Source organism: Pinus tabuliformis, chromosome 7 (genome assembly GCF_031772625.1).
Source record: "Pinus tabuliformis cultivar Carrire ecotype Pingquan chromosome 7, CPIR1, whole genome shotgun sequence".
NCBI lineage: Eukaryota > Viridiplantae > Streptophyta > Pinopsida > Pinales > Pinaceae > Pinus > Pinus tabuliformis.
Genome location: NC_142293.1, coordinates 743,246,344 through 743,264,759, shown reverse-complemented (window position 1 = coordinate 743,264,759; position 18,416 = coordinate 743,246,344). Strand labels below are relative to the sequence as shown.

The window sequence follows — 18,416 nt, the reverse complement described above, 5'->3', positions numbered from 1 at the left end:
AGTAGAAAATAACACATGTTTCTCATTATCTTGTTTTCTAGCATGAGACCATCTGTCTAAAATGAATTTTTCAAATGCTTCATCAAGCAGGTTGTAACACTTCGTTTTGTTAAGTAATCCCCACCATGTGGCCGCCTCATCTCTAAATTTCTGCACTACCCACCATTTCCAATTGTGTCTAAATAACCTCTTGTATTCATTTATGTATTCTTCAATAGTACGACCCTTATCATTCCCTGTAAAAAATTCCTTGCTAGAAGCCATGAAGGTTTGGAAAAGATTCACTTACTTGGCGAAAATTTGAAATTGGCACAGTTTAGTCAATATTGCTCAGAATCCCTATTATGACCTGTTTTCAGAAATAGAATAACCATTCTGCATTTTCCCATGTGATAGAAATCTTGATACAGGCACTAGAATTTCAGATCTACGCTGCAACTCTCCCTCCGTTACCAAAATTTTTGCAAAAAAGAGCTGATTTTAAATCAGCGATATCTCCCTCATCTGGACTCCGATTCGACTGATTTTTTTTTTAAATTGAGTGTTTTTTCACACAGAATCTAGATCTACAATTAGATTTTGCAGATCTTGCACCAAGACGTCCAGATATGTGCCGTAAATTCGCTGCTCGAAAAATTGTTTGCAACCCCACTGATTTTTAAATCAGCGATATCTCCTTCATCCAGACTCCGATTCGACTGATTTTTTTTTTGAAATTGAGTGTTTTTTCACACAGAATCAGGATCTACAATTGGATTTTGCATATCGTGCACCAAGACGTCCAGATCTGTGCCGCAAATTCGCTGCCCCGAAAAATTGTCTACAACCCCACTGATTTTTAAATCAGCGATATCTCCTTCATCCGAACTCCGATTCAGCCGATTTTTTTTTTAAATCGGGTATTTTTTCACGTAGAATCCAGACCTGCAATTATATTTTTCAGATCTTGCACCAAAACATACATATCTGATCTGCAAACTCGGCGCCCCCGAAATCCTGCAAAAAATTAAAAAAAAAAAGTTCTCCACTTTTGTGCCCAAGAAAGTGCTCTGATACCACTTGTTATAGCTCTGATACCACTTGTTATAGATCTAACCCGGAAATACTATAGATCTGATATGAAAATATAAGACAATGCAAATAAACCCAGAAATAATATGAAATGATTCTTTATTGATCAAACCCTTAAGGTAGGGCAACACCATACATTCACTCCTTAAGGAAGGAGAATACTCCACAAGCCATATGCTTGTTCATACAATAATACTTGACAATCTTCCTTGTGGAGTCTCTAGCCTCTATATAGGCCTCATACATACAATACCATGGGTCATTACCATGGTTCCCTCATACCATCAACTAATACCATGGGCCCATTACATTACTACTAACTACTTGTGGACCCTTACATGATATGGGTTAACCACCTTATTTATTACTATGGCCCATCCCATTATTATATTATTACCTTGGGTACCACCCTTGGTACCCCATATTATCCCCCCTAGGTATATAACAGATGTTTAGCTCCCCCATGATATTTTGAGTTGAGATGTACTCCTTGATGTGATTTTGAGAGGCGGTTTTTGATGTTGATGTGGGTTGTATATTTGGCTCCTCGTTGATGTTTCCCGAGCGGTAGCATTGGGCTCCCCACTGGTAGTGATTCCGGGTGGTAGCAGTGACTCCCCGATGGATAGAGGATGGTAGCTTAGGCTCTCCTCTAATGTCAAATTCTTCTTCTTTTAGATTTGAGAATGTTCAACATATGAACCGGGCAATCAAGGGATAAGAAGGAATAAGCAAGAGATGAACAGTGATGATACGTGATGATGAGATACTTGAGATTGGATATGATTTGATGATAGAATGCACATGACATGAAGCAAGTGGAATTCTCCCTAATTGAGAGGGAGTGTTAAAATAGGCAACTACAGTCAAATTCCACTTTAGACAACTCATTTGATGGAGATGATGATCGCATTGAATTCCTCTTTTTGAGAGGACCAAAATCGACCTAAAGATCAATCAAATCGGATAAAGGAAATTGTACTTATGAAAAAAAGCTCGCATAAGCACATTTGGTCAAGTCGGCCCTAAAGAAAATTGGACACCCTTGGAAGGCTATAAATATAAGTGACCTCAACTTTATTTTGACATCATCCTGAAACATTCTTCTATTCTCTTTCTTGGTTTTGGCTCGCACAGGTCTGAGGCTTCCCGCAAAGCACTGGTTTGCACGAAGGAGAAATTACAAGGTCAAAAGTTCGCACATGCTTCTAAGGTTTCTGGGTCACAACCGCAGACTTGCCAAAGGCAGAATTTGACTATAGTTGCAGGGTCAAGGGAGCCACTGAAGCTATTCAATCGTATGCACAACATGTCCTCCATGCAACCGACATATAAGGTTTAGCTTTTTAGTTGTTTGAAGTTTTCGCTCGTTGACCACAGGGTTCGATAGTTGACTGCAGATAGTGACAGTTCATTACAAGCTTCTGAATCAGGGTTTTCAGTATAAGCATTGATGACTTCATTTTATGGATAGTGTTTAGTTTATTATTTCTAGATAGGTTTATGGTTGAAGATATGGATTATTGTACTCCCATTCACTGAATCATTCAATGACGATCTAATAAGAAGAAGAATTTGAAAGAGCTTTCCCCATAGTGGGTTTTGCCCTGGCCTCCGACCAATCCTGGGGTCTCTATGTGTGAATCTTTTTCTTCTATTGTTTCTTTATGTTCCGCTGCATTGATGATGACGTATTTTTCTTTCCACATAGTTGCATATGTGTTTGAATAATGATGTAAATTTGAATAATGTTATGATGTTTTGTGTAAGCTTAATGTATTAATGAAGAAATGCAAATATCAAAGCAAAGAACAATATAGCCCTAAGAAAAAATAACATTTGGTCCCCAAACCAGTCAAACCGGCCGGTTCTAATCCGGTTTTGATAACACTATTTTTGAACTGCCCACAAACCAAATGGTTAGCGGATGTTGATGTCTTCTACTAATCTGAGGTTTAAAGATAACCACAAACTCTCTCTCAGAAATATGGTGGTTTAAAGATGACCACAAACCATGGAACTCAATTCTAAGGCTCAACTATTCTTGGAACATTATCTAATTTGACTAGAAGTTGATGTCTTATGTGAAAAGGAGGTGTTCTCAAATGGTGGTTCAAATATGACCACAAACTATTGATGGTGTGAAAATCACTCTAATTGTTTTCTAACAGAAGTTGAGTCTTCTATTGAATGGTTATTTAAGAAGCACCACGAAACCAAATCATGTTCAAATAATATCGCTTCGGCTACAACATTGTGAGTCTCGCACAAGGCTCTTGTTATGGGCTCTAACTAGCGTATTCATGCTCGATTAATAGGACTTGCAACATAATTCTCACTATTAATAACTAATAATACTTATCCACTACCGGATACAATGTGAGAATATGAAAATCTTTCAACAATGTTCATAATGATGATGATCAAAAACTTTAATCCTCATTGTGGCCAACTCAATAAGGCTAATGTTTTCTATTAAAAATGCATGCATTTATGGAGCAATTCAACTAATAAGACTTTAAAAATATTTTTTTTCAGAGGAAAAAAATCAGCATAGTATTATATTGAGCAAATATAATGAGCATTACATGTGAACCAAAAAATATATCAGCGGCTAGAAACCTGGGCCTGTTCAAGCTGTAAAAAATATCGGCAGCCAGAAAAAGTTGGGCCTGTTCAAGCTGTAAACTGGACATATCCGAGGGAGATCATTATAAAATCATAAGTGTAGACCCAAAATCGATACAAAACAGGAAGACATCCAATGAAGAAAAATGAGGATCAACATAGTTCAGAAAAGAGGCTGAGAGGGGAAAGAAGCAAAGAGTGAGAAAAAGAGCCATCATTGACAAGCGGACTCGAGCATAGCTGAAATATGCATCACAGTGGAGCTTATAGGGACCTTGGAGTCCTGAAAAATACAGGCATTCCTCCATTTCCAGAGGCACCAACAATAAACATTATTTTTTATTGTTATTCTTCATCGATATAGTTAAATTGGTGCAAGTGATATCACCAAAAAGTTTCCCAATCACATGAACTAAAACATTTTCTATCGATCGACCTAACAATATTTCAAGTTATAAAAAAACTTGTTACCAGAAAAACTATCCACTATTTGTTTGAATATGACAATCTCAACTCAACAATGAGATCAAAAACAGAGTATCAAAAAAACCTACTTAAGAGAAAATCTATCCAATTATTTTTTTGACTATGACAAACCCAAATCAGCGATGAGATCAAAACATTGGCTTTTTAGACCACTATACATTCTATTTGTGTTGTAGATGGAACTGAAACTTGTGATGGAGAACCTTATTTCTCTCCAGTTGCTCTATAATTATACAAACCAACTTACCATTATGCTTAGAAGCAACATAACAATCATTATCTAGAGGTTTATGGACAGACAATCCCATCATCATAACACAAGACCCAATTTTTGCCATAGTTTCTAAAATAGTTACCCTCCCTTCCAAACGATGGACCATCTATACTATTGAAACAATTAAATGAAAGATATACCTCAACATATCATCATTGTAAGGAGCCTCTAGTTATTTAATTATGGAGATTTCAATAATGCAGGTGGCCACCAGAGGTATCACACCTCTACCCTAGTGTCTCAAAAGCTTCAGCGTGAATGTATTGTATTCATTGATGGGGGCACATTCCAACATCATCTTTGAAGAAGATTGATCCACCTCAAACAACTTTATTTCTACTTGCTTGAAAATTTTAAAAAGAGTGTAGGAAGTCGTTGTAGCTTCTTCCCCACTTCAGACAATTGGTGCTTTAGTTGGTTTGCCATTGTTTCAAACATGTACTCACCACACCATCCAAGGCTTGGTATTTTAACTTCAGCACGAAGGGTGGGCAGCCAGTTCGAAAGCACCTAATCCTCCCTCTATAAATGGATGTATAAATGAAGTGACAAGCTCCATGCCGAGTGCACTATGTCACTCAACATGAGTATGGTGTAAGGCATATGTAAATTCAGTTTTTATCTCCAAATTTATCAAGTCCCTAATCTGGATTAAGCTTCATTTTTTTATTTCCAAATTTATAGGTGTCACTAATTTGGATTAAGCTTCATTTTATTTATTTACAAATTTATTAGTCCCTGATTTCAATTAAGTTCCTAGCTCCACGTAGAGTGCACTATGTAAGGCATATGCAAATTCAGTTTTCATCTCCAAATTTATCAAGTCCCTAATTTGGATTAAGCTTCATTTTTTTATTTCCAAATTTATTAGTCCCTGATTTCAATTAAGTCCTAGAATAAGAATTCGTTTATTATTTATAACAAAAAAATAATAAAATATTAAATTTACTCATAAAATTTAGATAAATGCTAAATAAATATAATTTAATTAATTAAAATTGATATATTTTTATATATAAAACAACTAGTTGAAATATTTTAATAATAATGTTATTTGAAATTTTTGAAAAAAAAATCTCTATTTTTTTTTTCTATGAAAAATATATATAATCTTATTATAATTCTAGATATATATTATATACCCTAATTTATAAAGATATTGAAGAAATACTAAACAAATCCTAATTTATATCCAAAACAAAGAAAGATTAAAAACAAAGAAAGATTAAAAAAAAGGAGAGACAAAATTATTATAATAATAATGTTATTTGAAATTTTTGAAAAAAAAATCTCAATTTATTTTTTCTATAAAAAATATATATAATCTTATTATAATTCTAGATATATATTATATATCTTAATTTATAAAGATATTGAAGAAATACAAAACAAATTCCAATATATATCCAAAACAAAGAAAGATTAAAAAAAAAAAAAAAAGACAATATAATAATAAAATTATCTCTACCGAAAAATACAAAAAATAATTAAATAACAAATCCCAATTTATATCCAGAATAAAGAAAAGATAAAATAAAATAATAATGAATTTGTTTGTAGGGATATTGGAAAAATAAAACAATAATTCTGGATATATCACATGTATTATATAAATATATTAACAAAAAATCCCAAAGGGTTTGTAGGGATATTGAAAAATAAATAAAAATGGATATATCATATTTATTATATAAAATATTTAAAAAATCGTGAAATCTCAATTTACAAGAATATTGGAAGAATATATATAAGAATTGAATAACAAATCCCAATTTATATCCCGAATAAAGAAAAGATAAATAAAATAATAATGAATTTGTTTGTAGGGATATTGGAAAAATAAAACAATAATTCTGGATATATCACATCTAAATATATTAACAAAAATCCCAAATGGTTTGTAGGAATATTGAAAAAAATAAAAATGGATATATCATATTTATTATATAGATATATTTAAAAAAATAGTGAAATCTCAATTTACAAGGATATTGGAAGAATATATATAAGAATTGAAATAACAAATCCCAATTTATATTTCCATGTAAAAAATAAATGGAACAAGAAAAAGATAAATAATAATAATAATAATAAAATTGAAATAACAAATTTGATATATATATATATATTAAAAAAGATAAATAATAATAATAAAATTATAAATAAGAATATTGGAAAAATAAAAAAATAATTGAAATAAGATAACCAAATAATAAATAATAATAATTTCTAAAAAAATTTAAAAAAAAATAATAATAAAAAAAATGGGTAAAGGGGAATTTTGAAACAGCTACCAAAAAGCAGTTGTCTATAACGCGACTTTTTGAAAGCCTTTTTGGCGGGTTTTTCCGGTAGAAATCCGGCAGGAATTTATTGGAATCGCAAGTTTGATAGCTAGGTTCTGCACAATGAAAGCGTCGCAGGGGTTTTTCAGGGTGCTGAATCCAAATATGCAGTTAAAAAACCATTTTAACTGCAACAAATCAAGATTTAACCTCAATTTCTTCTGCTGGATTCCGTCACCGGAATCTCCAAAAAATCGCATTATAGACAACTCCTACAAAAAATATACCACAATATAATATATAAATCTCTAATTTTAGAGCGATATAACATTGTACGCATGAAACATAAAAAGACGATTCGATTTTTAAAACCTCTGTAATATAACTACGATTAAGCTATTATGAGACATTACTAAATGTTTCACAGATAACTACCATGCAATCACAAGATCCATGATAAAGTCGAATAGATCAAAACATTATATATATCATTACTACAAAGTTCAAACTACACAATCATAAAGTCACCCTAGTCCACACTATTAGATCAGACTTTTGTGCAAAAGCAAGTACTTCCACTATTCTCTGAATATTCACCCGTGCACTCATGTATTATATATATTGAGAGACATTAATAGCAGAACTGTTGTGCCATATATATCATGAGTTACATTAGGAGCTAAACATTTGCCTTCGAGTTCCTGGTATGCACTCTCTATATACACGAATCATTTGATCAACCTCATACTAAATTCCCAGAGCTTCATTGCAAGATCTTTGTCTTGGGCAAAGGCGCTTGGGTTTATTTCATTGCAATCATCGAAGTACTTGCCACCAACTCCTTTCAGGTCTGGATGCAAGGCAACATAGCATGTAGTGGCAGCTCCCTGCAAAAGCAAAAGCAGAGATTTACAAGTCTGAACAATTAACACCATCCTCTCTTTTCAAAATAACCTGTAGACTTTATAACATTTGTTTGAGAACCCCATTGCTTGTCACTTATTTCGACCAACCATTTTATTCAAAACATGAAATCAAGTCAACCAGGTCTTGGTTGAATAGCGAAACAGGGTGGTGATATTCCAAACGAGGGTTGAGCTTTCCTAAAGACATGTTTCGCCCATCTTGGGGTGCAAATTGCTTTCGTAAAAAAGCTGCAAATCATAGTGTCATAGCTTTTGGCCCTTTCATTATTTGAAAAATCCTGATGCATACAAAATTAGAGAACACATTACCTGAGGAACATTCTTCCACAGGAAACGAGAGAAAAACTTCAAAAATCCTGTACCAAGGCAAAACCATCCAGGAGGCAACGGATTAGACCTCCACCTCCACCACGGGAATCCACCCATTTTAATATTAGAAGTTACCTGAATACAGACAGATTGGTATGGCGGTGTGGCACTTACTCATTAGATTCATGGAATGCCGCATCAAATTAGTCATAATGAATCCCGGATGAATTGAGTTTGCAGTGACATTTGCTCCTTCCTCCTGCAGGAAAAATATAGTATATAATTAATCTAGAAGAAGGGAGGCAACTGGAGGAAAGAAACACCAATCGATGCCTTATACTTCTGAACTGAACCCATGAGACAATAAACTGCAAAAGCCAGTATTGATATCATTTATGGGTTACTTTGCTAAACCTATTACGTATAGGAATCAACCTTGCAATCCATTCAATATAACTTCAATATTCCCCATTTAGCTCATTTGTTCAAAACCCATCTACCTATTTTTTTCAACTTTGTTCGAAAAGAATTGGCCAAGTGATAATACATATTCCCCTATAATTCTACTTAAATGCATGTTTTTTCTATATATATAAGAAACCTTTAAAGAACAAAAATAAAATCCAAATATATGAAAATGAACTAACAAGAGAATTAAAAGTTTCTTAAAATCTTCCGTGACAATAATACTTCATACTTCATACTTTTTGCGTAGTTGTGAATTCCCATTCACTAATGGATGTTAACTCTGGAATTGCAAATCGTGTTTGAAAAGAACATGCACATATTCCACTATTATTTCAACTTAAGGACACAACTGCAAACAGTTCCAGACTAGTGGCAACAATACAAGGCCTCCGCAATTCAGTTGGAAACAGTGCACGAGGAAGATCACTGGTTTAAAATCATCAATAGGGCCATTGATATGTGTCTTGTTACTACTTTTTGAAACTTAGGACGTCGTTTGGTAGAAGCTTCTAGAAAACGTCAAGGTAGTTGGCAGAAGAAATGAATACAAAGCCACATATAGATAATGGATGCCCTCGGAATCTCGAGCATCAATATCCTTAAAGTGAACGTTGTCTTTGTCCTAGAGGCTGCAGTTGCTCTACATGCATTAGGTTCAGAGGCAACTAGGAATTCAGTGCAGCATGCATGTAGGGTCCTAACTGATATGGTTAGGTGGTAATGAAATTCTCTTGTTCGGCCTTTCAGAAGAATTCAGGTCCTTTGTCCTAGTAGCAGCAGTTTCTCTACATGCATTAGGTTCAGCGATAACTCTAAGGAATTCAGTGCAGCACGCATGGATCCTAACTGATAAGGAATTTAGGTCTGCTCTAGGCCTTCTCTGTATCTAGTGAAGTGGTGGACTAGTTTAGACTCTTAAAGTAATAGCAATCACTAATGTAACTAGTCTAGCATTTCACCTTTAGGTGTTCATACAATTTAGTGCTCTCTGTATCTAGTGAAGTGAAGCAGTGGACTAATTTAAAGTAATAGCAATCACTTAATGTAACGAGTCTAGCATTTCACTTTTAGGTGTTTATAGTATATACAATTTAGTGCAACTCCCCAGCCCTTCCACTAGCCATCAGATTTCACGTCTACTCTTAGCATTTTTCTCAATTTACTGCAACTCCCCAGCCCTTCCACTGGCCATCAGATTTCAGGTCTACTCTTAGCATTTTTCTCTGTATCTATATCTAGTCACTAGTAAACAGTCCAGCATTTCAACTTCAGGTATCCAGAAGAATTTAGTGTCACTCTCCAGCATTTCCATTGGCTATCAAAATACAAAATATCAGAAAACATTAGTTTGTACAAGAGACACAAATGCAACGTGAACGTACAGGTTATCACATGTATATAAACACTCGAGAAAGTGAGAGAACCATATCATTAAGCACCGTGACAACTCCTTGGCATGCAAAATGTTGGCTCGCTTGGATTATGAACATACATGTTACCACATGTCTATAAACACTCGAGAAAGTGTGAGAACCATACCTTTAAGCGCCGTGACAACTCCTTGGCATGCAAAATGTTGGCTAACTTGGATTGCCCATACGCTTTTTTATCTGAATATCTAAACCAAAACACATTTCTAAAAGTCAATAACATATTATACATGAGAGATAGTTGGATGCAAAGCTGGAATGTGAAGTTTGTGCCAACTGATACAAGAGGCTAGTTATTCTGTGAAAGAATTTTTTATACAGTACTGGTATGATGGTATCCTGCATTCTATACTTTCTATACTAAATACACAACACAAGTTGATCAAGTTAATGACTAAATTGAGAAGACATAAAACAAGTTGATCCAGTTAATGACTAAATTGAGAAGATATATAGTAATAACCTCACCCACTCTCATCATTTATCTTGTCGAACCGTATCCCTTCTTCATATGTAAGAAAGTGTGCAACGGATGAAAGATTCACAACCCGTCCTTCAACTCCGGTCTCTTTTGCAGTCTTTTTCATGTTATCAAGCAGCAAATTTGTCAATAGGAAATGGCCTGCAAAAGTAGAACCAATCAAGTTGGTTTGATTATAAAAACTACGATAGGATAATGCTCCAGCATAAATGACGATGCTTCGTATAAGAAACTTATGAACTTTGATGTTTGATTCAAATGTTTTACTTAAAAAGAGCTCCACTGGCCCCTTTAAAACACTTGGACCGTTTCATTAAATATGGAATTACTGTCGATACTCGATTTCAGTATCTAAAGGCTGTCCATTGTCAAATTTAACTCTTTTGTCTCCAAATCCTGGTTGCTTTGTCAGTAGTTTTCTAGAATTTATAACATATGTTGACCAGCTGTACATTATCCAAAATTCAAACAACTTTTAAAATTTCTCAAACCCCAAAGATTTTACACTGCCTTCCCAAGCATTATCATAAGAAGACGGGAAAACACCATCAAATAGCAATATAATATGAACTTGAGAAAGCATATCCCAATCGCAGAGATCTGTTAGCTGACATAATTGATAATTGCCACTGTCCACCCACCCTTCCGTAAAGAACAATGTTAATAGCATGATTATAGGCTTATCTACGGAATGACTACTATGGTATCAGATGCCTTCAAATAGTTACCTCTGTCTCCTTTTTACATGATTTATCATCCCTTGGCCACCATGAAAAACTATCTGAAACAAACTTTTTTCTGTAAAAGCATATATAACTGGAAGTCCGAACATACCTACATGATTTGTTGCAAATTGCATCTCTAGGCCATCCTCTGAAAGCTTGAAGGGGCAAAACATAACCCCAGCATTATTTCTGAAATTAGAAGAAAAACATTAGAAGGGCACCTCTGGAGTCACATGTTAAATTGCAAACATCTATGAATTTTGCATGTTCTAATATGCTAGTATATGAAGCTTTTGTCTCCATAAAGCAGTTTTACGTACTCCAGAATATAAGGGGAGGTAACAAATGAAAAGTATCATGATACTGCATATTTTGTACAACAAAAGAAATCTAGAGTATAACCTTAACTAATAAAAACTCCGAATAGAACCAACTCGTGAGGAAAAGGTGTTAACAACAATATTCCTTCTGTTATTCCTAAATTGCAAAATAAGCAATTTGGTACTTCAGGCATATATGCCAATGCTGATAAATAAGATCAAAAAATCATTGGGAGAGAGCCATATCAATAAAATGAGAAGGAAATAATGGTCATTTATGGTGCATAAGAATACAAAGGCAATATTTATTGAAACCAGAATTTTGATCGTCTCAAGATACTTCAAAGAACACCAAGGCTAATCAAATTTAAAAAGTACAATACCAACATAAGTTAAAATGACGGATCTGATGGACGTTGCTTTATTAACTATGCATTAAGAATGCTCTGGTCCAAGACATGATCAGAAAGATGAAAGACACAGAAAACAGAGGATATAAAAATAAATCGAAATTGAACTTGGTAAGGTCAAGTTCCAAAAACCCAAAACTAACAGAGGATATAAAAATAAATCGAAATTGAACTTGTTAAGGTCAAGCTCCAAAAACCCAAAACTGAAAGGCAAAGTCCTTTCCAATCTGTTTTTAAACATGCAGGCTCATAAATACCCCATATTAAGGCAAGATAATCACAGCTATACATAGTTCACAATGAGTGTAAATAACAGTATACAGAATCTAGTAGAGACCCTCCTAATCACAAGGAGTTAGAAGGATGTCAATAAAATGTATCTAAACACAGTCGGATTTAAATCATGTTATTACATCTAATAAGGTAGCCCCAGCTCCAAAAGACTATAACCTCATCACCTCTATAAGGATTAGCTCCAAGCAGCTTAAAGTGCTTTTATGATTTCTCCCAGAGTGTACTTTCAAAATCCACAATCGTTAACTATTACCATCGCATACTCTTTATGATGTCAAATTACAGACCTCCATCTAAAGTATCGCCTTGCCCTATTTCACTTAGGATTATAGTTTCTAAGTAGCAGTATCTCTAAAAGTCACCAAGCAAATGTTTATAGGACTTCCACCGTAGGACTGACCATGCTATTAGAAGATGGAAACTGCATACCCTCCATATATTACATAGATTAAACCTTTCTGTTGGACAATCGGACAACTTAATGCATGCTCTCACCCGCTTCAGTCAAAGTTGGTTGCCACTGTAAAAGGGTCACCATAACTGCCTATTAGACCGTACTTAAAATGCTAACATAAAAGCATTTATTTTCCATTCATATCTACTATGAGAACCCCAACTGAAAAATCAGCAATGCATCCATAAAGCCACATGGATAATTTTCAATCAAACAAGGCAAGCAATTTGCTATAAAATTAGGGATGTGGGCAACAATATTGCAAAACTTGGCATCATCAAAACATCGGGAAGGGTCATCAACTTAACAAATCAGCGAAAATCAAGAAAATATTTGGCAAAACTCAGTAACCAGAATCTGAAAGGTGAAAAACTAGAAAAACTAGGAAAAGCTGGCAACCTGAAACAGTAAAAAAAATTGGCAGCACTGGTGAGCAATACTCAGTTGATGCTGTCAACTCTGGACGGAGACTTTTCCAATTGAAACAAATGAGAACAGCTGAAATTCTCTAACCTGCTGTCAAGGGGATTTGACCAGGAAGCAATTAATTTGGGATCAAAGCAAGACAAGTCTAGCAATTTGCTAAAAAATTGGGGATGTGGACAACAATATTGCAAAACTTGGCTTCATCAATAAACCGATGGAGGTAATCAACTCAGCAAATTCGCAACTCGGTAACCAGACATTAAAACCTGAAAAACTAAAACACTCCGTAAAACTGGCAACCTGAAAAACTAAAAAACTGCGCAAAACTGGCAACCTGAAAAACTCGCAACATTTGGCAACACTAGTGGGCAATGCTCAGTTGATGCTGTCAACTCTGGACGGAGACTTTTGCAATTGAAACAAATCATGACAGTTGAAATTCTCTAACCTGCTATCAAAGGGATTTGGCCAGTAAGCAATTAATTTGGGATTAAAGCAAGACAGGGCTAGCAATGTGTTTGTATGCCTCGCCCAAATATCAAAATGGTAAAAGAAAAACTATCTAGTGCAAAGTTCAAACTGTACACATTTTACAGGATAAGTAGCAGTGTAGCACTAAGATACGAGGAAGGATGCAGGTGAACTGTCCAGTCAAGTTAAAGAAATAATATTTCTTGACGATTGTGTTTTGAATTTAAGTTCAAACTCCTTGAGAAAGAAAAAGAATGATAATACACAAGGAAAATGAGCAAGAATAGTAAGGGGACAATTGCGGTGAGAATCCTTACAATTATCTTACAAGTATAAGAAGCGTTATAAGCGAATGCATAAGAAAAGCATCCCTATTTTTCTCTTTGTACAGAAACTACCCTCAGTTTTGGCTGGCATGGGATCTAAATCATGAGACACGCCATTCTCGGGATTTCTCATGTAAGCCCATACAAGAATGCGCTGAACTTTGAACCTGGACTAACTGTGGTAAGTTCCCACTTATCTACCGGTGGTCGAGACTCGACGACACAGCCAACACTAGAAGACATTATTTCTAGCAAGACACAGAGGACTTCTTAATACATATATAATGGAGATTAAAGAACCAGGGTGAAACTTGACTCTAAAAGATGAAAAAGAAAGGCTTACATTAAAATATTGAGCGGAAGGTTCAAGGCGTGAAAATCATTAGCGAACTTCTTGACAGATTCCATGGAGGACAAATCCAGTGGCAAAACATCGACTCGAGCGCCCTTAATCTGTCTAAGAATATCATCTTTAACAGCCTTCCCAGCTTCCACATTCCGTACACCAATGATCACATGCGCACCTCGTAGTGCCAGTACTCTCACAGTCTCCGCTCCTATTCCACTCGCTCCCCCTGCACCCAAAACACAATCAATCAAAACTACTTACTTTAAATGGACTATCTCTGTATAAAGCTTTGGAATCCGAAGAAATCCATATTCATGTAATAAGGAGGATTTTAAGTTCTGAAATCAGTGAAAAGTATGGGCTTCGAACCAGAGTCAGCATAATTTCTTATTCTGATTGCCCTTAATTTCTTATTCTGATTGCCCTTAGATAAGCAAGGTGATTTGAAGCCTGGGAGGAGCGACATTTTTTTAATTACCATAAATGGGGATAAAAATTGTGAAGATTCACGCTTCTTATTTTCTTGAAAACACCCTCAATAGATTTCTCGCATAGTTAACCTAATCTGTCTAACGATTTCATGCTCATCTTAATTGCCAGCCAGAATATTTCAACAGCTAAGAGATCAAAATACAGTTAACCCAATTTTTCTTTGTATTTCATGGTGAGCTTGATTACCAAAGTGTTTCAACAGTCCAGATCAAAATTACTTAATTTCATAGTATAAGATTGACTCATAGAATTAATGCATTGGAAGCTCATTTGAAACATTCAAACAATCCACTAGACACACAACCAGATGTTTTGACCGGCAGAGCAATTTAACTGCCTTTTTCATATTTTTTAGATTTCACAGTTGAAAAGTACAATTTCAAGAAATCCCTATCCAATTTAAGCGAAAATTGACCGAAGAAGATGGCCAGAAAAGAAGAAAAAGGTCTCAAAATTGACTTGAAAATATGGCCAGAAAAGCGGAAAAACTCTGAACTACGGGCTAAATTAGCCTACTCGGAAAATCACTTAATAACAGAGTAACATAAATATATTTTAATCATTGATAAATCTAAACCTTGGCATATTTTGATGGTTCTGCCCAGGAAGCAGGCTGTGGAGGGGGAGCCATTCTATATCTGAATGAAAATTACTGGTTCAAAATTCAAATAAACTTGGGGATGGACACAAACAATTTTGCCAAACTTTGCTCTGCAAAACATCTCATATATTTTGCATTAACTCATCATTGCAGACATCTTCAGTGATTTGGTGATTCTAAAATCGTATGTAATTGGCTCAACAATGCATCACATTGCAATGCATATGCTCTCAGGCATATCCTAGGGGAAGCTCATAGAATGATAGACATATTTGACTCTTTTGTCTGTCGACATATCTACAGGGAACAAAACTCGGAGGCTGATCAACTTTCAAGAGGCAACGCATCTATAGGACAATGTCTGGTTGATACAGGAGGAGATTGATGGTACTCACCATCAATATTACCGCAGATCGTTTATAGAACAAGGACAAATTGGGCTTTAAGCCCATGATTTTGTAGAGCTCATTCTAAAAAACATGTTTATTTTCTCATATCTATTATCCGGCTGTAGATACAACAGTTTTGTATAGACATATATAATACTCTCTCTGCGTAGAGAAGATATATATATTTTTGCATCTTTTTCCCTCTCTATGTTGAGGGTAGTTTTGATACAACTCAAAGACTCCCTGCCTGGAGGTTCAGCATTCAGCAGTATAAGCTTTTGTATGTATCCCGTGGAGGTTCAGCATTCAGCAGTATAAGTTTTTGTATGTATCCTGATAGGCAAGTTATGCCTCCATATACATATGCCTCCATATACATATGCCTCAGGCATCTACAAAATGTAATTTCTTAATATTAATAGAAATTACAACTTTTTCCATGAGAAAAAAAATATAAATATATTTTATGATGTTTTATGTCCCATCAGTACTGACCGGGCAGCGGGGCCATCAGTACTGACCGGGCAGCGGGGTCATAAGAAAAGCTTCTCTCCAACAATATAAACGCATACACAACAATTTAACTTGAACATTTATTTAAATTACCATTTCACTAAACATTTATTCAGGCAACCATGTCTCCGTTATATTTGTATTACACAAATGCTGCACTGTACATTTATTCAGGTAACCATTTATTTCTGCAGACGATTATAAAGATAAGTTCCCTCCTTGAAACTTCCTAGATTCAAGATCGAGGAAGAAGCGAAATTTTAACCAAGTAAAACACCAACATTACAACATAAAGCAACTTTTAATTGATAGCAGAGTCTGATTGAAATCGTTAGATATCTTAATGCTAGGAATGGTGCAGATAATGTTTGAACAAAACACCACTATGAATACAGCAGAAACATTCACTGAATTTTGGACTTAAAGAATCATGAAATTATAACGGAAAAAAAATCAAGAAAGCTGCTGTAGCAGACAGCAGAGACCTTCCCTGGATTGTGGAGTTAGAAAATCATGAAATTATAACTGAGAAAGAATCAAGCAAGCTGCTGTACCAGTGACAATTGCTGTGATATTCGAAGCATCGATTCCTTGAGTAACTTCTTCAGCAGTGGAGGCCGATCCAAACCCACTGGAACCAGCCTTTCCCGTTACAAGCGAAAGAAGTCCCATCATTGAATTAAAACCGACAGTTAGTAACAACAAATCGTCGATGAGAATAGGATTCTGTTGAGAATCTGGCGCTATAAAATGATCCTTGTATATATCAATCTCAAATTCGCATCAACGCTCTCCCAACCAACAAAACCAAAAATAAAGGCATGAAATATGTGATCTTGCACAGCCGAGATAAAGGATACACTAAATGAATGAATATCTCCTCTCCTTCAATATTCCTAGTCTACCGGCATGGATGGTGCCTCACTCTGCCCACACTCTTTACACTTTGCAAACACTTACCTCATGAGTTTCTATATACAAAAACATGACAGACCACCACCTAAACACTCTTCCTTTACGGGTCCGCTGGCCTTGTACCCATTCAGACTTTAACAGAATTTAATGCACTGCAACAATAATTTACTTCGCAGGTAAATGTTCTGCTAATCTCTCGGTTTAGAGCACAGAAATTCGTTAAATGCGCCGCGTGCTATAACTGCACTTTTATTACCACGGTCCAATCTCGCCATTCTCGAAGACTTTCCGTGTGATATTATGAAACTAGGGATTCGGAATCCTCAAAGTCAGAAGTTTCTTACTCGATAAATGTGTATTAAAAATTACACCACCTTTACGGACTACCATTACTTTCCTTTCATAGCTACATGAAACCTGTAAATGGTTTTTAGAAATCAAGTCACGGGAGAAAGAATTGGCAAAGGGTCACCGTCGTTGCCTGCGAATTTGGCTCCCGTTCATTGCCATATTAATGATTTTAAGCCGAGAGGGCACGTGGAATTCATGACGGTCATCGTCATTACCTTATAACTCCATAAAGGAATGACAGTTGTTATACAGCATTTTACTCATATCATACCACCTTAGAAGAGTGTTATGTCTTTTGATAAGCTCATTTGTCTTTTTATTTCTGGTTTTTCTACCTCTCTTGATAAGTTAAAGTTATGTACTTACAAATTTGATAACTTGGATACTCCTAGAATTGTTTCATAGGGAAAATTTCTAATAAGAATGTTAGGGTCAATAGTTTTAATAAAGAAATCCCAAGTACTCTTTTATCTTACCAAATATTATTATCGGAGGTGGACAGCTTTTTCTACTATGATAATTAAAGTTATGTATTTACAAATTATCATTTCTACTATGATAATTAAAGTTATGTATTTACAAATTTGATAATTTGGATACTCCTTTTTAGAGGGAAAATTTCTAATAATAACTTGGATACTCCTAGAATTGTTTTATAGGGAAAATTTCTAATAAGAATGTTGGGTTAATAGTTTTAATGAAGACATTCCAAGTACTCTTTTATCTTACGAAATATTATTGGAGGTGGACAGCTTTTTCTACTAGGGACCACTCATGTGAAAGTGGTGAAAGTGGGGTATGATATGAAGAATTCAAATTAATAAGTTTATTCATTCAATTTGTTCTTTGTGTATTGTTTTAGTGTATAACTCTAGTATAATCATGAAATCTTATATTAATTTTATATATTTTATATTATGATATATAGTTTATATTTCATATTACTATTTATTTAATTATATATTTTATATTATGATATATAGTTTATATTTTATATTACTATTTTTTTTTTTTTTTTATGA

The 18,416-nt window shown here is 34.8% G+C and overlaps 1 protein-coding gene across 1 annotated transcript; it reads right to left on the bottom strand.

The window, feature by feature from the left end:
- Positions 1–7,211: 7,211 nt before the first annotated feature.
- Positions 7,212–17,168, bottom strand: LOC149249673 (NAD(P)-binding Rossmann-fold superfamily protein). Its single transcript, XM_089458758.1, has 8 exons — positions 16,683–17,168; positions 14,128–14,359; positions 11,193–11,272; positions 10,346–10,499; positions 9,987–10,065; positions 8,154–8,238; positions 7,980–8,026; positions 7,212–7,631 (listed from the first exon to the last, which is right to left on the bottom strand). Exons 1-8 carry the CDS (start codon positions 16,801–16,803, stop codon positions 7,473–7,475), a joined length of 957 nt encoding a protein of 318 aa, XP_089314884.1. The 5' UTR covers positions 16,804–17,168; the 3' UTR covers positions 7,212–7,472.
- Between the last annotated feature and the right edge of the window lie 1,248 nt (positions 17,169–18,416).